The sequence below is a fragment of the Amblyomma mixtum genome, chromosome 10 (assembly GCF_055824585.1).
Source record: "Amblyomma mixtum isolate Tamu chromosome 10, ASM5582458v1, whole genome shotgun sequence".
Lineage (NCBI taxonomy): Eukaryota > Metazoa > Arthropoda > Arachnida > Ixodida > Ixodidae > Amblyomma > Amblyomma mixtum.
The window spans coordinates 126,361,827-126,384,600 of record NC_143021.1 but is presented as its reverse complement, the minus strand read 5'-3'; the positions used below and the strand labels follow the sequence as shown (position 1 = coordinate 126,384,600).

At 45.1% G+C, this 22,774-nt stretch overlaps 1 protein-coding gene across 1 annotated transcript; it reads left to right on the top strand.

Moving 5' to 3' along the window:
* The first annotated feature begins 700 nt into the window (after positions 1-700).
* LOC149326885 (uncharacterized) lies at positions 701-16,598 on the top strand. Its single transcript, XM_089564715.1, has 5 exons — positions 701-712; positions 933-1,185; positions 12,314-12,400; positions 14,104-14,350; positions 16,445-16,598. The coding sequence occupies exons 1-5, from the start codon at positions 701-703 to the stop codon at positions 16,479-16,481; spliced, it is 636 nt and encodes a 211-aa protein (XP_089420841.1). The 3' UTR covers positions 16,482-16,598.
* The last annotated feature ends 6,176 nt before the right edge of the window (positions 16,599-22,774 follow it).

The window sequence follows — 22,774 nt, the reverse complement described above, 5'->3', positions numbered from 1 at the left end:
CAAAAAGCCAAGTTTTTTTGTGCTTTAGATATAATATATTCGATGTGGTCTGTCCATGTTAGGCTAGAGTATATATGGATTCCAAGGTATCTAATCCATAAAACCGAGTCTACAATGCTATCACTTACTAGGTAAGTATTCAGTTTTGACTTTGTAACAGAAGTGTGTTCCAATGTTTTGTATTTTCTCTATTTCTTTGCATCTGCGATTTTCAGCACCACTCTGTCAGTTTATTCAGGTCAGATTGCAAAGCTATGACGTCCTTAGCACTAGTTACATCTCAGTAAATTATGCCGTCATCTGCAAAAAGGTGAACTGTCGAACTGATATTTAGTGCTATATCATTCACATATACGAAAAATAAAAGCGGACCTATTACTGAGCCTTGAGGGAGGCCGGACTTGACATGGGTTAGGTTGGAAATATCATTTAATTTAACCGCTTAAGAACAATTTGTTAGAAATTGTTCAAGCCATCGAGTTCTTTTGGCGTCGACCTTAAGACTGCGTATTTTAAGTGTTAGTCATTGATGAGCTATAAAGTCGGAGGCTTTTGAAAAACCAATAAATGTACCACCTACATAATCAGACACGTGCGGTGAATTCTGAAAGCTCGTTACTAAATCATAAAGCTGTAATTGGCATGAACGCTTCGGGCAGGAACCATGCTGGTTGTTTGGAAGCAAGTTATTTAGATTAAGATGGGCCATAATGTGAGTGTATAGAATATGCTCAAGAAGTTTGCAACTAACTGATGCTAGCGAGATAGGCGGGTAGTTGATGAATACCGTTTTATCACCAGATTTAAGTATTGGCAGAATTTGAGCTGTTTTCCAGTCTTCGGATACACATCCAGCATTGAGTGATCGTTGGAATATTTGGAAAGTATCTTGTGGAAAACGTGTTTCCCCCTTCTTTCCGACATCTGGACAGCCCCTGCTGGGCGAGGAGGGAAGTTTCCGCTCGTGGGGTAAGCGGAGGGGCGACCCTTCGAAGGCTACTCTGAGCTACTCAGAGCTGTTTATAGCCTCTTCGTGGTCCGGCCAGCATCACGAGCGGTTGCAGCCGCACCCTCTCGTCACCTTCCGCGACAAGCGCACGGGAACCCGTCTCGCCTTGCCACTAGACTTCTGGTTCCAGACAGCGAAGCGAGCGCAGCACACCCGCGCTCTCCTCAACTCCCCCGGCAAATGCTCGGGGATGGCTTTGCAGCAAAGAATGCCGCGCGCACGAAAAAACCCGGCCGCCATTGTCGGCGCGTACAAACGTTTGCCGCCGGTACCTCCGAAGTAGCTCCCCTGCTCCAGCCGGTAAGTGGGAAGCCCTTCTTACGTTAGCCTTCTTTTTGCGAGGAAGTCCTCGTCGATTAATAGCATATGAGGGCTCACGCTTTGTCGTGCCTCCCTTTGTCCCTGGAGCACGAACCCCTCCGTGGTTAGCGAGCGGGAACGCTGCATCCGCGGTATGGGACTGCGGGGGCGGAAGGCCGAGTAGGAAATAAATAAAACCAAGTAGGAAATTCGTCGAGTTGAGGAATCGAACCAGGGTCTCCCGAGTGCTAGACGAGCATGCTAACCACTCCGCCAGGCCAGCTCTTTTTTTGTCTTTATTGCCTGTTTTGCCAGATTACAACAGATCATAAACAGATGTTCTGCGCTGCACTCTCAAACATCAAGAGCGGACATGTGTTTCACTCGCGTGAGAAAATCAAAACTGTTTCAGAGAACACAACTCTCCCATCAACTCGATAACTTCATCTTCAAAACATAGCTCGTTGCCCACTTCACGCAGCTTAAATATGTTTTCTTTGAAGTAATCGCGGACAGAACGCGCATCTTCATCGCAGTGTCGTACAGCCATCCTGCTTCGCCAAATACTGTGCAGGCCAAGAAGGAAAATTACATCATATTTATAAAGATCCGGCTCAACGTCCAGGAATCGTATCCCATACGGCGTCAAGGCTAAGTCTTTCTTTATTATACGCTGGAGCACGTCCGAAAAGAGCAGCGCATCCCAGCAGTCAATAAAGACGTGTTCTATTGACTCTTTAAAACAGATGCTTGGGCAAGTTGGTAACTCATTTTCACCGGAACAGCGCGCACTAAGACACGGACACGACGGGAGACACGACAAACGTGCATAACGCAGTAATAATAATTTATTTATTTCGTGTACCCTCAGGGCCAGAGGCATTATAGAGGGGAGTGGTTACAAAAATTTCAGAAAAAAATGTACAGTGCAGCAAACTAATTAGTAATACAAAAATGATTGCTCCTAGTTATACATTATTAGCTGTTGGGTTCTTGGTGTGCAGGTTGATAGTATATAATACACAAAATACAGCGCAGCAATACAGTGAAAAACAAACAAACAAAACACTCGTACAAAAAACAACAAGAATATAGAATTAAAAAAAAAAGAAGGTGATGCTCCTACTTATACAAAATTTTCTAATGCTGTTTTGAAGCGTTGATTGTCAGTAATGGTAGCGGAAGATGCAGGAAGGTGATTCCGCTCAGCAGCTGTGCGCGGAAGAAATGACTGAGACATGGCATTGGTTTTGCAAAATGGAATTCCGACTTTGTTATTGTGATCTAGCCTTGATTAAATGTATTGGGGAGGGGAGATCAGTTCGTGGCGAAGTGAAGGATGATAAAATATCTTGTGAAGAAGTGAGAGTCTAAGGGCTTTACGGCGAGATGCTAAAGATGGCAGGCTGAGATTTAATTTCATTGCAGAGATGCTGGCAGTTCGATTATAATTACATACAATAAAATGAGCAGAATTATTCTGGACGATTTTTAATGAGTGAATTAGGTTTTGTTGAAATGGATCCCACACTGCCGCAGCATACTCTAGCTTTGAGCGGACCAGCGTCTTATATAGAAGTAGTTTTAGGGAAGAAGATGCCTTAGAGAAATTACGTTTTAGATATCCCAGCATGCGAATAGCATTATTAATTACGTAAGAAGTGTGAATGGACCAAGTGAGGTTGCTAGTAATATAGATACCAAGATATTTGTAAGAAGAAACAGGATCTAGAGGGACATCATTAAGGTGATAGGAAGGTAGCTGGCCGGAAGTTCTTGACACACGCAGAAATTTACATTTTTTGATGTTTAATTCCATTGACCATGATTGGCACCAAATACAGATAGCGTTAAGGTCTGCTTGAAGAGAAGATATGTCATCGTCACAAATTATTTCCCTGTAGATGACGCAATCATCTGCGAATAAATGAATGTTAGAGGAAACACAAGAGGGTAGATCATTAATGTAAATTAAAAAAAGTAGAGGACCAAGTACCGACCCTTGAGGTACGCCGGACTGTACTTTACTTGGCTGCGAGGTTGAGTCATTACCAGAAACAAATGGCGAACGGTTAAAAAGAAAGCATTCGATCCAAGCAAGCAGTTTGGGATCAATGTTAAGTTGATGTAACTTAAACATTAGAAGGTTATGGCATACTTTATCAAATGCTTTCGAGAAATCTAAAAATATACAGTCGGCAAGTGAACAGCGGTCAAGGATGACGTTTAGCTGATGCGTGAATGATACTAGTTGTGTTTCACATGAATAAGTCTTGCGGAAGCCATGTTGCGATGGTGAGAAAAATGAATTAGATTCGAGAAAGCTAGCTAGATTTGAGGCAAGGACATGTTCTAGAATTTTACATGGGATGCAAGTGAGCGAGATAGGCCGGTAGTTAAAAGGACAATGCTTGTCACCTGATTTATGGAGTGGGATCACCTTCCCTACCTTCCATTCAGCCGGCAAAGGACTTTTTTCTAGCGACTGCTGGAATATCTTTGTTAGAAAAATGGAAGAATAACAGCTCGTGTTTTTCAGAAATTTCGCGTTGATTAAATCGTGCCCAGGAGCGGAAGATGGATTTAGAGATTAAATTATTGATTCGACGCCTTCTGCTTCAATGGTTATGGGAAACATTGCTGGATAAACATTGTTGTGCGTAGATTGGAGCGTAATATTGGTAGTTGAAGATAAGTTGCACAGGAAAACTTCGTTAAGTACAGACGCACATTTGTTAGCTGGAATAACATTGGAAGAGCTGTAAATCAAGGTTATCATGTCATCCGCTTTGGGGTTAATCACACGCCAGGATTTTTTTATGTCGGTTTTAAGCATTGATGGCAAGGTATTATGAATAAAGTTATTCTTTGCTTGTTTAAGCGCGGTTAAATACTCATGGGCTGCCAGTTTGTATTTAGTCCACCGTGTTATGCTAACAGAACCTTTCGCAGATTTGTAGAGACGCTTTTTTTTATTAGACAAGCGCTTTAGACAGGTGCTGCACCATGGAGCGTTATGGTTACAGACAAGGGTGCGAAGTGGGATGTATTTGTTTGTTAATTAAGCAATTTTGGAAGAAAACATATTCAAGTTAGACTGAACACTACGGCAGTCAAAGTCTTGTAGAAAGACGTCAAGGAAGACTGATAATTCAGTATTAATGGCCTCAAAATTAGCTTTTGCATAATTTCGAAACGGTTTGAATTTTTTAACGGTTTTTGGTCGCAAGATATTCAAGTTGAATGAAAGGGCCGAATGGTCGCTCAAGCCGGTTAAGTACGTGATGTCGGAAACAAGATCAGGTTGCGCTGTTAATACAAGGTCCAGTGTGTTTGAGACAGATTCCATAATTCTTGTAGGCTGCGTAACAAGTTGTGAAAACGAAAAAACAGAGCACATTTCTAAGAACTCATTGGCTAATGAAGAAAAAGGCTGTAAGGTTGGAGATCCAGTGTTCCATACTATATTTGGTAGGTTAAAATCGCCAAGCAGAAATAAAGGTAACGTGGGATAACGGCATGTAACGATGCTAATGATATCATGTACCTCATTTACGAAGTTAGATGAATGATTTGGGGGGCGGTAACAAACACCAATGATTATCTTCTGGTGGTTTAGTTCAACGATGGCCCAAACCATTTCTAAGTCTGTAGATACATGAATACACTGGGATGCAAAATCTTTCGAAATGGCTAAGAGCACGCCGCCTCCCTGTCGCATTGTTCGGTCACAACGATAGCGTGGAAAACGATGAGCGGTCTGAAAATTTCGTGATCTTGAACCTGTGAATGCAGCCACGTTTCTGTAAGCACTAAAATATCGGTATTGCAAGTATCTAAGACAGAAGTTAAGGAAGCGCGTTTATTCATGATGCTACGAATATTAGTAAAAAAAACTGATACGTGGGACGCGTCTTGTCCACTTCCCCTTGCGCTTTCCTAACTTGGGACGTGTTCACAATCAACATGCTCGCCGCTATCTCGTGGTTCGTACGCGGCATTTTCGCTGATGGTGTCTGTTGCCGGGTCATAGACGAACTGTTTTTTATTCATGATTAGTTTAGTGTATCTTAACTGGAAAGGACATGGTTGGGGCTGGCTTTTAGCGTGCTCAATGAGTTTTTTTCGGGCATGGCGTGTGGCGGGCGAAAAATCTTCGGAAATAGAAACATCATTTTCTTTTAGCTTTGCTCACGCGGAAAGTACTTTGTCTTTTGTTTTCGTGCTGGCGAACTTGACAACAATTGGGCGACACTTATCGGGCGTGTAGCGACCTATGCGATGGGCGCGTTCTATTGCTGTGTCGGGTAGGCTGTCGATTGCTTCGGCAAGTGCTACCCTTACGTTCGACTCTGACTGTTCCCATGATTCGCGAGAATCAGGGATTCCATGAAAAACTAGATTATTGCGTCGAGATCTATCCTCAAGTTCGTCAACACGCAGTTTTAAAGAGTCGAGCCGATTTGTCTGGACTTGTGCTGACGATTGAATTCCTGCAATGTCATCATCGAGACGATCTAATACCTTTGTTTTTTCTTCAAGATTGTCTAACCTCGTCTGGATTGCCACAGGGTCATTCGACATATTGGTACATTGGTTTTTGAGGAAAGGCAGTTTTGCGCTTCTGGGAATAATATGAAAGTCTGATTCCACTCCTGGAAGTATTAGTACGCGGGGCGCTTTATTTAAAAAAAAATGCGATAGAAATCGTGATCAGGAAGCTGTTCCCACTGAGAGTGGCCACCATATTGAACTGCTCATGTGATGTCACAATAGATGGCAGAGTGTCATCTGCAATGCAGGCTACACTGTCAAAGGACATGTCTCCTTCCTTTTGTGCATAAATGAAGTAGTGGTCCTCCCTCATGCGGGAGTGTCATGAACGTGTTACTCTGCTAAAATGATAAACTTAATATATGTTTTTATTGGCATAGTTAAGGCATGGTTGCACTCGGTGGGCTGGGCGGTATAGGCCTTAGCTGATTGATGCACCAATCTTTCACATTATACCGGTGACTATACCAGCACAACCAGTGATCGCCTAAAGCCTGCGACCGATGAAACCAACCGGCGGATGGTCACTCGATCTGTATTCGGCAGACCAGAGGCTGAGCCGAAGCTTCACATTCAATGAGGCAATGACCTGAATAGGTGCACTTGTAGGTACCTGAAACAAAACAAGCGGCTATACTTTATATGTTCATACTTCAACACTGATCAGCTATCAGCTTTGTCAGAAATTTCAGCCAACACCGGCCCGCTGGCCCGTTCCCGCGATGAGTATGCCTAGCGAGTCTGCAGGTTTTGAGGCCTGCAATTTCAGCTATAGTGAAAGCACATTCACAATTTTTGGCAGTCGCATGTGGCCGTCTAGTATGGTTCCTGCAATACTACCCCCAAATCGACGACAGCTTACATCACAGGACGCATGCACATTGAGCAAGTAGCGACAATGTGACTTTGTCTGGTGATTAATGCTGAAGGCAGCCGGCAGCTGTCGGCGCTGCTTGTGGGCAACAAATTTGGAGCCTTTATTTAATGCAAATGGTCACCAAGCATGCTTCTGGATTAAACAATTTAAAATTAAGTACTAGTCATATCGAATAAAGCATGTACATGTAATTAGCGGGAAGTGGAGATCCTTTAATATCCCAATGTTCACATCCTTGACGCTTCTTGCAGCACTGTTACAGTGTGTGAACAAATAAAGCTACAACTGGTGAGAAACAGAAGAGAACATTTTTGGTAATGTGAACTTACCTTGCGTCTCATCCTGTACAAATGAGCAATATACAGCCACTTGTACACTAGCTTTGTAAACAAACACGCTGGGGTGTACGTACTTGCAATTTACGAATCGGTGCATTCCTGCAGGAATCTTGAAGCACTCATTAATTGTATACACGAGTGATTTGCTAAACAAGCACTGAGAAAAGCGAGTGGAACCTCGGGAGCCTGTCACTGCCGCACAATCGGCTGTGGGTGAAGTGAAATGGAGACAGCAGTGGCTGTTGGTCAGTGTGGGCAGTGCAGCTTTTGGATCACTTCGGGATCTAGCGTGGCAGGACTGGGGTGGCTGCGCCGCGTGCTTTCGTGTGCCGGCCATCATTTCCCATGCTCTGGTAATGGTCACACTGACCATGGTTTTACAAAAGGGCTTTACCAGCCGAAAAAAATTAGTGTGTTTGACTAACATGTGCGCACACACATGCAGCTTCTCGAGCATCGGCACAGAAACAGCCTTATTTGGGATCGTAGGAGGTTTTGAGTTATTATTCCAGGTCAGTTGCATTGTCTTGAAAGGCACTGCCGTTTTAGGTGATTTGCTGTCGCAGTTTGTAGTGCTCTGGGAATACTAATACCGCTGGTGTTTCAGTCTTCTGCAATGCCGAGTATGAAAGTAATGCACTTTAAACCAGACTGACACAATTTTTAAATCATTGTAGAAGCTAAAGTTTGGCACTTGCAGTAAAATTTGGGAGGGTAATCTTTGTTCACGTTTTTCTACTGTGAACATATCATGCATGAGAGCATGCTTTGGTGCCGCTCGAAACAATGCTAGCAACCTTGTACAATGCTCGAGGGCCCTTGAAATCTCGCTAAAGAGTTCCACACTGCTTTGACTCGATATACTATATACTCAATGGCCATTAAAACTGCCTTTGTGAGGTGATAGACTATCTCAGCGTGAGGTGATAGACTATCAGTTTGAGAGCCTTCGAAATGCCCGTCTGACAGGGATGTAAGATGCCTGTGTCATTGCCACACTGTACCTTGGCCTTATATATGCTGTTTGCTACCTGGAAATTACAAATGCCAGAAAGCAAGCATATTTAAACTACGTGCATAATGGCGTGACTTGCAGTGTGACCTGGTTGTCCTGAAATGTGCCAAATAATTGGTTGGAATATAAAACACAGTAAACTGCGATATAAAATGAGCTGGAGCATTTCCTTGTCTATCCTAACAATCAGGCTGCTCTAAGATGTTCATCCTGAAACACCAGCACGATACACTCACAGTATTTTTCTGTGTGTGTGTAGTGTGGTGTCAATGGATCCCAGCAATGTTAGAAGTGTTGCTTTATTTCATATGAAGTAGAATTTTCATGTAGATTGCTCAAGAGTTTGGTTTTTGATTTGTAATTTTTCATTTTGATTTATTGGTTTTGTTTGGCCAGTACAGAGACTGCAAACAAGGTAGAGCAAGCTAAAGGCGCATAGTAGCGCCTGACAGAGGCCTGCCCTCCCCATGTAAAAACAAAAAAAAACAAAGTGGCACTCGGCAATGGTACAAAATTTCCATAAGTAACAGAAACTAGAAAAGCAGCGGATATATTGACAACGAAACAGAGATCAGTCATGCATAGAGCTAAGCACAACAAAACTAAGAGCAAAACATAACAAATACAAAAACTGATTAGGTAAAAACACACCACAACTAGCTATAACAAAAATATTCATGAACAGTTTTCTAAATCTGACCTCGGACATATTTTGTAGTGAGAATTCTGTGAAGTATGGATAGGTTTTTAATGTATGAGGAATTATATGCGAGTTAGTTTTTGGAACCCATAGTTTGTACGAGATTTTGGTGCATGGTATTGAGGGTGCCTAAGACTGTATGCTGTTTGGGCAATTAAATATGTGCTCTCGAAAGTCTGCCAGTTTCCTTTCATAAGGTTTCTGATATAAACAGCAAGCTTCTTGTGGTAAGCGGCCGTGATGGTTAGCAGTCTATAGTTGAGGAAGGAAGGACCCGTGCTCTCACTGTAATGTAAGTTATCAATCGCTCATACAGCTCTTTTTTGTAAAGTAAGTACTTTCACAAGATTGGTTGAGGTAGTCGTTCCCCAGATCAACAAACAATATTGTACACGCGAAAAGACTAGAGAGAAATAAATTTGTAGTTTGAATTTTCGAGGCAGTATTGTGCGAAATTTATTTAGGATACCAACACAGCGAGCCATTTTAGTGCAAACGTAGTTTACATGATCTGTCCAGAGTGAATGTTCCTCAAAAATGACTCCAAGGAACATTGTAGAGCTGACACGAGTTATAGGAGCTTGCTCGAAGTGAATTTGGAAGTTGGTCGGAACTTCCTTATTTTTGGCTCTAAACAGTATGTACTTTGTTTTCCTGACATTAAGTTCTAACCTATTTGATTTTAACCAAACAGACAATTGGGATAACCAACTATTGGAGGCTGCTTGCAAAATATTACTATCTTGCCCTTTAAAAAATACGTTAGTATCGTCTGCATAGATTATAATGTTGTCTGCTGGACGAAGGTTGACGATATCATTAATATATAATAAGAACAACGTTGGTCCCAGAACGGAGCCCTGTGGCACATCAGACACAATCGGACCGATTCCAGATGAAATACCGTTAATGATAGTTGTTTGAGATCGGTTGTCAAGGTAGCTAGCAAATAAGGTTAAAGGAACGCCGCGTATTCCATAACACTCCATTTTTTCAAGAATATCTTATGGTTAACCGAGTCAAACGCTTCCCTCATATCAAGGAATATGCCAACTGTTAGCAGTTTTTTTCTATGTTTTCAATTAGCTTTTCTTTGATGTCCAGTAAGGCGGCCTCAGTTGTTTTGTTTTTTTTTGAAATCCGTACTGTTGCTTGGAGATGACATGGTTTTTGTCGAGATATTGAGAATGTTTGCAGGATCCTACAAAAGCGCCGAAAAAAAGGTGCGGCGCTACGAGTTCACTTCAGCCCTAGAAAGCTCGGCAGTTTCTGGTAATTGAAATTCTCATATTTCTTTATTGATGAAAAATTATTTTGCATACTCAACAAGACGTTCATGTGCAATTATTTTTTAGGAAATGAGGGCCACAACAATGTTGTACAGCTGCCGTCACCACGTAAGACATGAATTCTCATTTGTTAAGCCGCCGTGGTGGCTCAGTGGTTACGGCGCTCGGCTGCTGACCCGAAATACGCGGGTTCGATCCCGGCCAAGGCAGTCGAATTTTGATGGAGGCGAAATTCTAGAGGCCCGTGTGCTGTGCGATGTCGGTGCACGTTGAAGAACTCCAGGTGGTCGAAATTTCCGGAGCCCTTCACTGCGGCGTCCCTCATAGCCTGAGTCGCCTTTGGATGTTAACCGCCTTAAAACTAAAAGACCATTTCTCATTTCTATTTAATGTAAGGTCGACATTGTGTTAGTTTTGATTGGGGATTTATGGTAGTATGCTTGCAAAATCTGGGAAAAAAACTCCACCGTAGCTAATTGCACTTGCAGAGAAATAGAACGTGCTCAGACTTGGCATCAGCTTTTTACATTTGCCATGCTCTCAGATCAGCAGTGAATCTGCCAGTAACCATTTCGTGGCAAACTCTCTTACCCACGTTAACAGTACTGCGAACAGGTTTCTATTCACATGACATATATTCCGCTCTCTGTTTTTGGTTTCGCCATGACAGTTTCTTTTGTGTCCTTAAATGTACCGTATTTTCCAGTGTATAACACGCACCCGCCATATATGCAGGCTGTAATTGAAAAAGTTGCTATATAAGACGCACCCTTATATAAGAAGCACCCCAGTTTACCCAGTTGGGCTAGTGAGGATCAATTAAACACGCTTGCGCGACCATCACGAAATTCACCGTACTTGTGAGAAATTCTTAAGCAACGCTAAGTGGTCGAAAAAGGCAACACTCACGCCATTCCTGCCCACGTTTTAGAAAAAAAGAAAGAAAAACGAAAAAACTCTCCCATATGTCCATAAGAACATTTTATTTCTACTTAAAACCTTGGAAGTCTTCACCTTCGGATGCGCTATCAAAAAGTTCGCCCATTTCTGGTGGCAACGCGACTGCAATATTCTCTTCGCACTACGTACATGGAGCAAACAAAGTGGCAAAGGGTGGCTAAAATAAGAACGCCGGCTTGTCCTGGCTTGTCTTGACAATGGCGAGAAGCGTGATTGTCGTCATCTTTTGGCATTTCACATTACTTTTGCTTGGGGCCTTCGAAACGGTGGTGTGTTTGTGATCCCGGAAGTCGTCATCCCCGTCGTTTCATGATAAAGTTCACCTAAAAAAAGTTGCGCACGGTGGTCCCCGTATTGAAGTATTAACCGTGTTACAACCGCATCATTGCTAGTGATATTTTTTCGCTAAAAAAAGCTTGAAAATGAACCTGAGTACTTTCTGAACTCTCTCAAAAAAAAAAACGAAAAATTCGCATATAAGACGCACCCTTGTATAGGACGCACCAGCAAGATTTTTGAAAAAAAGCCGCGTCTTATACACCGGAAAATACGGTACCTATGCACCATGCTGGTGCATGAGAAATGTAATTATTGAAGTACTATAGACACATATTTAAAAAATTGAAAACTGATTTTTCAGGAAAGAAAGTGGTGCAGTAATTCTCTCGCATTTCGGTGGGCATTCGTAAGAGAAGGGATAAAGGAGGGAGTGTGAGAAGAAAGGAAGAAGGAGGTGCCGTAGCGCCCTGGGATAATTTCAGCCGACTGGGGATCTTTAACATGTACTGACATCGCACAGCACACCAGGCGCCTTTAGCATTTCGCCTTCATCGAAACGCGCCGCCGCAGTCGGATCACAACGTTATTTTATGTGTCATAGGTATCTGCATGATGTGACATTGTTTGTCACGTCAACTACTTGTCATGGAGGTGTCGGTTTTGATGGGTTTTGAATTGAAGTCTTTGTACAGGCTGTGATTGAAACCAAATTAAAATATCTTTTCGGCCAAAGGAAGTGTTACTATTGCCTGGGGGACATCTCTATATAACCAGGAATTTGTTTCTGAACTTCGTAATTTTGTGTCTATTGTGTTTTAAGATCACCTGTATGCAAACCATCCTGGCCATGCAACTGTTCTGTCCCTTCTCCAAAAATATCCTGAAGTAGCATTTCTGCATTCAATTAGGATAGAAATGTGACATTGTGGTTGTACACGGTAGTGTGTTCTGTACTTCCTGGATTGCCATCAATGACGCATGTTAATCTTCAGCCCCACTGAATCACGCTGGGGAGAGCGTGAACGAAAACAGTGCGCCACCCAGCGAGCTGGAGGAGTCGACAACTGGGACTGTTGATGGTGAGATTTTCACTTTGTTTACTTTTGTGCAAAAAGAGAAATGCAAGCCAAACATGGGGACACAGTGAGAGGACAGAACAAATGCTGCTTGTCCCGTGTTTTCATTGTGTTCCTTTCTTTTAATTACACTCCTTTTTTGTGTAGTATCAAGTGACACGACAAGATATAGAAGCTAGATCTGCTTTGCCTTAAAGAAAAACAGAGCAAATTTTAAATTTCTCATTGTACCTGCTGCTGCCGAGCAGCAGTCAACAGGCCCAGAAAGATCTAGAGAATATACTTATTCAGGAAGATATTTGCACGGAGTTCTCCTCAGTGGCTCTTGCAATGGTGCTAGGAGCACATTTCTAGTTTCAAACTATGTGCTTTGAAAGGGGTCACTCTGAAAATCATCACATGTATTTCTCAAAAACGATTGTATTGAACTGAAGTGGTACTGGAATTTACAACCTAGTGCTTCCATTGCTTTCTCCTCTTGTGATTCATAGTGGAGTGGTTGTTGTGTGCCCTTCCCAAGAGCTGTATGTTGTGCTTTTGTTGGGTTCTTTTGGATGCTGGCATTTCTGTTGCCTCTATCGGCCTACATCACCACCAGGAAGCCAATCCTACGAATTGCACTCTACACAGTAGTCCCATGTTCTGTGCATTTGTTTCCTTACCAGCATAATTTGGTCGCTCGGTCGCGGTTGGTCAGCAAGGCCCATATTGTAATTTTTCATTGTCTTTCAAAGTATTTTAAAAGTTTACTGGTTGGAAGTCAATGCAGTGCCTTGGATGCAGCGAAATGTGCTGAAAAAAAATTAATTGCGCTATCACAAAGCTCCCATAAAGGGTGCTGAAGGAGATAAGCAGCCAATAATAGTGGCATGCTCTGAAGGAGGACCTCTTGCTTAGGAAAGAACTGAACAGCCTAACTGCCTTGTGGAGCACATCAGCTGGCTCCTAGTCTTGTCCTGCCTGCAGCAAAATGGATGCGTGGTAAGAGATAAATGTGACCTTGTTTTATGTCTCAACGGTTTGGCACCTCCTGTGCCTAGCAAGAAACATTTGGTCCACCTCTTTGTTGCATTTCGCCTGTCAGCTAAGGGCTATAATTCCATAAGGGCTATCTTTGTTGCAGTTTTAATGCATTGATCCCGGCCGGCACTTGCAGTTAGAACAGATGTCTACCTCCAGCATTTTGGCCAATGTGGGTGTTGCCGTGAGCAATACTTTCCAAATGGTGCAATGCTATATTAAGGGCACAGACCTGCTCTGCTTTCTGGCTTCTATTAGCACATGCTTCTCATGACACTGGAAGAATCCATTTGCGACTAACTGCTGCCATCTCTGCCATGGTGCAATAGCAGTGGAAATGCCTATGAAGCAATGTAAAAATTGGCGAAGCTCATAGACTGAGAAGTCCTTTACACAACAAGACTGCAGGTTCTGTGCTAGCTATCACACATAGAGCAGCTCCATTTCACCTAGGTGTTTGTCAGTGCATGGTGACATTTATGGCATTTAAGTTAGGCTAGCAAGGAATAGAACATGAATTAGAAGTGCCTGGGAGGATGAAAATTTGTGGAAGTTTAGGAGCCTAGTACAGAGTGTGTTGCTGCCTACTGTTAGCCTCATATTGTTCTTTATTGTACCTCAGTGCTCAAATGATATTATTGCACCCAGGTTAACCCTGCTCTCACTGAAATTGTTGATTGCTTCAGTTTCAGCTACCCTGCTGAAGCTAATGCGCCTGGTGCTGGAGGTCCGACAGCAGCAGCGCGACTTAATGCAGCGGTTACAAAGGCTGGAGGATCACGTGCTGCTGTGGTCGGACCGGCAGCTGGAGCAGAGGACTCGGCCAGTGTCCCCTCACCACCGCCTCCCACCCTTGCACTGCCCGCGTTCTCCCCCGAGGAGTTGGACACTGCGGAAGCTGCCGTCCAGGACGACAGCGTGGCTGCTGGACTGGTGATTTAATGTTTCTGATAATTCGTGTCTGGAAAAAATGAATGCCTACTAACGAATTGCATGCATAATGTAATTCCGAGGTTTGTGAAGAAATCTTGAGCTCCAAGAGTATTTGCATGCCGTGCTCTGTGAATAACATGCTCTTCACAGATATAATTCCTACTGTTGTGCTGGAGTGTGCTGTCACAGTGTGTTTTGTTAATGTAAATTTCTTGTTCATGAAAGTTGCTTGCTGATATACACACTGGCTGTTTCAGTGAACATTTTCAGGAATTCCTAAGAATAGGGAGTTCAAAATAGAAGAAATATTTGCACGTACACACGCACAGTTATGCAGTAAATTATGTCCACCACTGCTGAGAGATCGTTCCTCCAAAAAAAAAAATTGTTTTCCCATATCGAACTTGCGCTTCTTTAGGAATTTTTGAGAGTGTTCACTGGAACGCCCTGTCGATTCCTTGTGTGGCGAGATTTACTGTTGGGAGCAAAAGTGGTACGCAATGCCCAGCCGGTGGCAGAGCTTGCAAAAACTGCATCACGTGTCGAGACAGCTTTTAGGGGACTCTCTTTATCTGCTCTTTGGCTCCTATCAATTTGTTGGGCTCAGTAGCAGTGCTGAACATGTGGCGCTCGCAATATTGCTTACGGCAAGTGCCAGTTGTCACATCATGTTTCAGCTACGCAATGCAACGAAAATGCCACCTGCGAGACTGCTGTCGCATCAGAGCGTTTAGGCGAGAAGGAGCGCTAAACAGCAAACCAAGCTACTGATGCTGGTTCTGTGTGAAGCATTGCACCTGTCACATCGTGTAGTAGCTTGGTATTTGGCGGTGCAGTCACAGGCTTTTTTGGGGCAGTTGCTCTCAGATGGTGTCACTCGATGTCATTCGATGTAGTTTTCCAGAGCTCTGCCGGTGGCCGGTCGTTGCATAACAGACTTGGTTCCAACAAATTTTTTTTCTCAGTCAAATATGTCTGTGATTACATTATTGTTTTACATCGATCAACAGCAAAAAAAAATCCCCTATGCTTTTGTTGCCTGTGGCTGCCTTTCTTTGTATGTGTCTCATAACGAGCCCCTCATTTTCCTTACATTTGTCATTTATTGTTGTGCTGTTTTAATTTAGTTCAACAATGGACTTTGTAGCTAACATTAAGGATGTTGTAAGGTCTGTTTTGCAGGAAGCTGAGCTTTCGGTTAATATACTGTTGCATGAACTGCTGTGAACACAGCTGGAAGTTGGTCCTCTCTCAGCGCGTCTTTAATTTCGGCTAGGTTTCCCGAATAATGGGGCAGCTTTAACCCACCTCTTCCCTGTCTATTGCTCACATTTCATTACTTAATCTGCTGCCAAAAACAAGCAACATCGTGTAATTAAATGTGGTTGCTAAGCACGCAGCTTTACTCAGGTGCTTGGGGATTTAAATAAGCGCCCTTTGTATAGCATTAATTAGACTGCTCAATTTCAGGGTAGTGAGCCCCGCCATGGTGGCTCAGGGGTTAGGGCACTCGACTGCTGAACCCAAAGACTCAGGTTCAAACCCAGCCGTGATGGCCAGTTTTCCATGGAGGCGAAAAGCAAGGCACCCGTGTGCAGTGTGATGTCAGTGGCGCATGTTAAAGAACCCCACGTGGTCGAAACTTCCGGAGCCCTCCACTATGGTGTCCCTCATCATAGCCTTAGTCACTTTGGAACTTTCAGTTCTACAAACCAAATCAATTTTAGCGTAACGGCTGTACAGAGAAAACACATCCAGCACATATGTCTGCAAAAAGCATTATAGTTATAATATAATAATTTCCAAGATGCAAACCATAATGGGTAGGAGTTGGCCACCATTGCTTAATCGCTAGTTTCCCTGCTCTTAGCAAACTGGGAAAAAAAAAGAATGTCCATATTGGTGGTGGTGCTTTCTGCTGGTAGCAACTAGCCAAGCTATTGTATCATACAGAAATTATGATTGTAGGTAGTCGCATGGGCTGTTGACAGGTAGTCACACAATTGTCTTAGCTATTCGATTCTGCTAAACTAAATGAAATTATAATTGATGTTTGTGCCTAATAGCTTGTGCACCTGTGGTGTTTCTTTTCAGCGAAAGCAGCTGGTCCGCCTGGGGGGCAAGGGCCTGAGGGAGGTGGGCTCCAACATAATGACCGCCATCGTGGGGGTGGCTGTACAGAGGATGTACAGCCTCCATGGCCGCAAGGGCAAGTGGTCATTTATTGCCCTGAAGTTATGCAAGGTGGCAACAGGTATGTTGTTGCAGTAGCTTTTAACTGAATTTTAAAAGATGAGTGGAAGAACATGCACCAGGTTCTGCTGCACTTTTTCTTTATTTCATTTCAGTTGATACTTTACCAGTTTTCCTTGTCATTACAGGTGAATATTTTGTTACTGTTTTTATGGGGGTAGTTATCTGCAGTTTTCATCCATGTGAATCTGAAGATATATGAGTCAGCAGATGCCTTTCAAAGAAAGCCCTCCCACCAGTCACATCCGTCTCTTGTCATGGATCGTAGTCGTGCCTTGTATCTGCCAGCCATTTCTGCTCCCATATGTTAGTAGTGCAAAGTGGTCGACCGTGATGTCGCAGCAGCTTTATACAGTTGGTTAGAAGAGCTTTCAGGTGGATTTTCTCCTCAAGTTGTATTTGGATACTGTAGTCCTTTCATTTTGGCACGCACTTTGAGTTAACATGTACTTGTGGCCTTTTCTGTTTTCTCTGTTGGTGAAATAATCTTGATTTCTTTGAACGAGCAAACTTTTTCTGCTGGTCTAAAATGAACGCTTATCTTATGCAGATGCCATCTGTGAAAAGACGGGGGCGGATGTGGTGGAAGCGCAGGGGTGTATTAGGAAGTGGTTGCCTGGTGCGGTGGACCGTGGCGGCGGCCGCAAAAGGCGTTTTGCCGAAGCGTTTCTGCCAAGTACAGCTGCCGGCCTGGCAACCACTGCGAGCCCCTGTGCTTGAGCCCTCAGCACAGTGCCCTCCGTTCCCCAAGCGGCCCCCACCTCCCAGAATTCCTCCTCCCGCGCGGCCCTCGCTGCCTCCCAAGCTCCCGCCTCCTGCGCGGCCCTCGCTGCCTCGCAGGACTCGCGCAACCGCGCGTCCCCAGCCACGGTGCCTAATTATTTAATAAATTGTTGCTCAGTTGGATTCTTTCGTTGCCTCATTTTGTTGTGCATGTGTATAGAAGAGATGATTGCAGCTTTGCAATGCCAAAACCCATGGCTTTCCCAATGCGAACATTAACTGGAATGTGAATATTCGCTGAACTGGAAATGCAATGGCATAAACTTCGGGCAAGCGTTAGCAGAAAGGCTGAACAGTGGCCTAATTGTGGTATGTCAAGCCGGTGTTGGTAGAGCGGCTGAAAGTGGGTACAATAGCGGCATGAATGTCGGTTCAGTTTTGGTAGAGCGGCTGAACAGTGGTCTGATAGTGGCATGAATGTCAGTTCAGTGTTGGTAGAGTGGCTGAAAGTGGGTACAATAGCGACATGAATGTCGGTTCAGTGTTGGTAGAGCGGCTGAACAGGGGTCTGATAGTGGCATGAATGTCGGTTCAGTGTTGGTAGAGTGGCTGAAAGTGGGTACAATAGCGGCGTGAATGTCGGTTTAGTGTTGGTAGAGCGGCTGAAAGTGGGTACAATAGCGGCATGAATGTCGGTTCAGTGTTGGTAGAGTGGCTGAAAGTGGGTACAATAGCGGCGTGAATGTCGGTTTAGTGTTGGTAGAGCGGCTGAAAGTGGGTACAATAGCGGCATGAATGTCGGTTCAGTGTTGGTAGAGCGGCTGAACAGTGGTCTGATAGTGGCATGAATGTCGGTTCAGTGTTGGTAGAGTGGCTGAAAGTGGGTACAATAGCGGCGTGAATGTCGGTTTAGTGCTGGTAGAGCGGCTGAAAGTGGGTACAATAGCGGCATGAATGTCGGTTCAGTGTTGGTAGAGCGGCTGAACAGTGGTCTGATAGTGGCATGAATGTCGGTACAGTGTTGGTAGAGGGGCTGAAAGTGGGAACAATAGCGACTTGAATGTCAGTTTAGTGTTGGTAGAGTGGCTGAAAGTGGGTACAAAAGCGGCATGAATGTCGGTTCAGTGTTGGTAGAGCGGCTGAACAGTGGTCTGATAGTGGCATGAATGTCGGTTCAGTGTTGGTAGAGTGGCTGAAAGTGGGTACAATAGCGGCGTGAATGTGGGTTCAGTGTTGGTAGAGCGGCTGAACAGTGGTCTGATAGTGGCATGAATGTCGGTTCAGTGTTGGTAGAGTGGCTGAAAGTGGGTACAATAGCGGCGTGAATGTCGGTTTAGTGTTGGTAGAGCGGCTGAACAGTGGTCTGATAGTGGCATGAATGTCGGTTCAGTGTTGGTAGTTAGATAGGTCCAGTCTTGTCCCGAACATCAGGCCAAGGTTGGAAAAAGTAACTTTTTGCCCCAATGCCGACGTCGGTACGACTTTCGAGCCAGTTTTGACCAGCATTATGCCAGCGTCGGTCCATTGGTGGTGTGCTGCTTGGGGGGGACCCGCAGATGGGAGTAGGTGATACAGTTCTCGACAAGACTACGAGAGGGGAAACCCTGTCATGGGAGGAAGCGGTCGTAGTGCAACGCGTAAGCGACTCTACGTTTGAAGTCAAAGTCCGTGACCGTTTTCGTTTTCTGCATATAGACCACTACAGACACAGTTGGATATCCGGACCACAGACATCACTCCATCCGGACGTCGCAAAAGAAGCGGTTCCTGAGTCCACTGCAAGTGCCGCTGTTCAGCGAAACTTGCCATCAACACCCACAGAAGAAGATGTCCCTGCTGACTCTAGGGTCAGTGGTCCTACTGCGGACAAGCTTGAGGATGTTCGCTTAGATGACGCCACTTCAAATGAGGAGCCAGCATCGTAGCCTGAGGCAAGACACTTGGAAGCGCAGCCTACAAGTACCACTGCATCAACCATGGATTCACCCATTTGCGAAGAAGTAATCGCACAAGACGTCCTCCTGATCGCTATCAAGCCTCCATTTATGAACGCGGAAAGAAACGCGTGCAGCTTTGAGTAGGCAGGAATGTTCTGTATCGGCCAGTCACTCTGATAAGATTGCACCATCAATGACATGTGCCTGACCGGCATGCAGCGTTATCTGTAAAAGTACGCTGCTGCCTCTCATAAAGAGCTTTTTGAGTTGCTGCCACAGAAGCGTCTGTCTACTGCTCAGAACAGAACAGGCCGCACAACACGTCAGCTTTCCGTGCAGACAGTCGATATATTACACGTACTTCAGCACGGGTGCATACGGCAGTGTCACCTCGACAGGAGGCGGAACGAAGGGTGCCGACGAGGTGGCAGGGCACCACAGGGTTCGACGTACGAGAGAAGAAGGTTTTCAGGAGACACAGGAGAGTGAATGGTCAAGGTTCATCGGTGGGCAAGGGCGGTCGGAGCACTTGCTGCGCCTCCGCTCGGATAACGCTCGCAATGGATATGAGAGCTGCGGTTGGTAGGACGTACAGCTGTCGTAGTTCGTCTGGCACAACGGAACGAATGAGATCCAGTATTACAATGGGATCAGTGCTGTCCAATAGTAGCTCACCAGAAACTGTGGCGCCGGAACCGGTACGATCGCATGTGATCGCTCTGTGCTGGAACACCTTCTGAATTGTGGAAGACTGCGAGAGAAACTCGGCGACAATTTTTGGAGGGCTTCGGACAAGGCTAGCACAAAGCTGTTCTTTGAAACCACGAATGAGATAGCTCACACTGAAGAGTCTGCGCGCTTGAATAAGCGCGTCATGTATTCGACAAATACTGCGACATCTTCATTTGGGAGCTGCGCGCAAGATTGTGGAGTGCGTTTTACCGTTTGCGACGATCGAGCTGCCGTAGTTTCCCAGGAGGTGACGCCGGAACTCAGTCCAGGAAGAGAGCTGCTCTTCGTGGTTTTCAGACAACATCACAGCGCTGTCATGAAGATTGAAGCACAGGTTCCTGAGCTGGACGGCGTCTTATCCCTGTTTGACCGCAGCAACTCTCTCGTAGTTCGTCACAGCTTGAAAGATGTGGTTGTCGAAAGACTGCGTGATGCGGGTATTCTGTAGCATGAAGTTGGGTGCGGCTGCGCCAGACATCGTGGTGGCGCCCAGCCTCTCTGTGGACATGTCCGATGATGAAAGCTCAAATGGTAAGCCCCGTAGCCTCCCTCTGTCGCCGTGAACTGGCGTCTCCACGCATATAGGGCTTTACCTTTTGCTAACCGCCTCGGTACGGGGCGTGGGTTCCCACATTAACCAGATATGTCATGATGTTGGTTTCCAGAAATAGACGGGACAGCACATAACTATGTCGAGCAGCTTGACAGCATATCTTTCAGGAGGGGAGCCGGCCAACTTAATGAGCATTAAAAGAGTAGAAAACTGAGCTAGTTGGTTCATACTTCAAAACTTCATACTTCATACTTCAAAGAAACACATAGAACGAAGACGAAGCTGACTGTCAACTAAAATTTTATTGGAAAACCCGCGCTTTTTGTTTTTAGTTGACAGTCAGCTTCGTCTACGTTCTATGTGTTTCTTTCTGTGTCTGCGGTTTGTTATTTCGGCTGTTCCCACCAAGAAGGATTTATGAGCATGCAACCTTATCGCGATCTTATGAAAGGGCCGTAAAGAGGCTGCCGCGCCACTCCATGTTCATGGCAGCATTCAATGAGGATGGAGACACCACAGCACTAACGCCACGCTATTAAGATTAGACTCCGTACCTTAGACTCCATAGATTAGACTGGCGTAGCATACCAGCAGCCTATAGTTTCACCACATTTTTCTGGCGTCGGCGAGCAGGATTTTCCTTTTTTCCTTCCGTGTTTAAGTCTATCAGTCTGTCAATGTGTGACAGTTTGGAACGGTTTTCCTATCTTTGGTGAAAATAGGTCGCAAGTTTTGACTGTGAAGAGCGAATTGAAAGAGTGGATTGAAGAAGAGCGTCGATGGGACAAGCGCGCTGAAGAACGCATGGCCGCTCGCGAAGTGGTGGAGCGAACTCGTGCCCGTTTGGAGGTAGAGCGAGCAGTGCTTCACCTGAAGCTGAAGCTGCTGGCAGGAGCAGAAGCTTTTAGCCAGTCGGTTGAAGTTAGAACAATAGGGTGTTTCTTTGCCGAAGTTCGCACAAGCTGAACCAGTCCTTAACAAACAACGTGAGGTGCTGGATGCCTATATCCAAATCTTCGAGCGCGTAGAGTCTAGCTAAGGCTGGTCTCAAGGAGAATGACCTCTTGCGTCAAGCACTTGCTTGAGCGGTGAAGCTTACAGCTTCGGGAGCCGTTTGGTGGCTGACGATATTAGTGATTATAACTAATTGTAACAGGCCCTCCAACTGCGCTTCCGGTTACACTGCGGAAGTATACCATTGTAAGTTTAGTCAGGCGCGACCGAAGAAATCAGAAATTCGGAGGGAGTTTGTTTGTTGACTTCTGCCTTATTTTGAGAATTGGCAAGAGGTGGTCAAAACCTAGCGTACCTATCAGGAGCAACGAGACAAGATGGTGTCTGAGAAGTTGCTGATTCAGTGCCAAAAGAAACTCGCCATGTTCCTGAAGGAACAAAGTTTCGCCATGCTGGGCAAGTTAGTCGAAGGAACCGACCAGTACCTTGAGGCGCAAGGGCTGAGGAACCTAGGCGCATCAGAGGATGCCAAAAATTCTCATAAGTAGAGAGGACACGGTCGTACCCTTGGTTCGCACGACTCTAAGGACAAGCCTATCTTTTTCTAGGTTAATGATCAAGAACACTGAAGTGCCGATTTCCGGACGGAAGCAAGGGGTCCGTCTCGAAGTCAGCTGCATAGGATGTAACAGATCTCTACACAAAGCTGATGCTTGCCCTCCGACAAACGACGGTAAGGGTGGGGTGATCTGATCGCTCATACAGCCTCGGTGCAACGCTGTAATACGCTCGCATTATACAGAGTACAGGCCACCGAGTGTTCATGCCGAGTACTGGACCTCAAAAGCGAATCGATAATTCACAAAATAATTTTAAATTTGGCGCTCCCACATCTCGTGGCGACCTGCACTGCGGAGCATGCCCCCGAATTTGAGCGCAACAGGTCATGCCGCACTCTTTACGTCACAAGCGAAGGGCTGCCACTGGTTCACCGCGACGCCTCTTTCTGACGTCACGCAGCTCCCATGACCGCTGCCGCAAACTCCGCCCACCTCCCCCTCCTCATGCGCATGTCGGCAGCCGGCAGAGGGACCGAGTGGGTGAGGCCGGCGGAGGCGCCGATATGTCAACGTGCAATATGTGTTGAGAGAAGAGAGAGAAAGGCGCGCAGACGCGTAAATTCAAATTCTGACGGGAGATAGCTCAGCTTCCACGAAAGAAAATAATAAAATTCTTGCTGGAGGATATTTGTGAAGTGGCATTTTTTAAGAT

Coding starts and splice junctions, on each gene's coding strand:
- LOC149326885 (XM_089564715.1), top strand. Junction 12,401..14,103: donor GACAACTGGGACTGTTGATG/GTGAGATTTTCA, acceptor TGATTGCTTCAG/TTTCAGCTACCCTGCTGAAG. Junction 14,351..16,444: donor ACAGCGTGGCTGCTGGACTG/GTGATTTAATGT, acceptor GTTTCTTTTCAG/CGAAAGCAGCTGGTCCGCCT.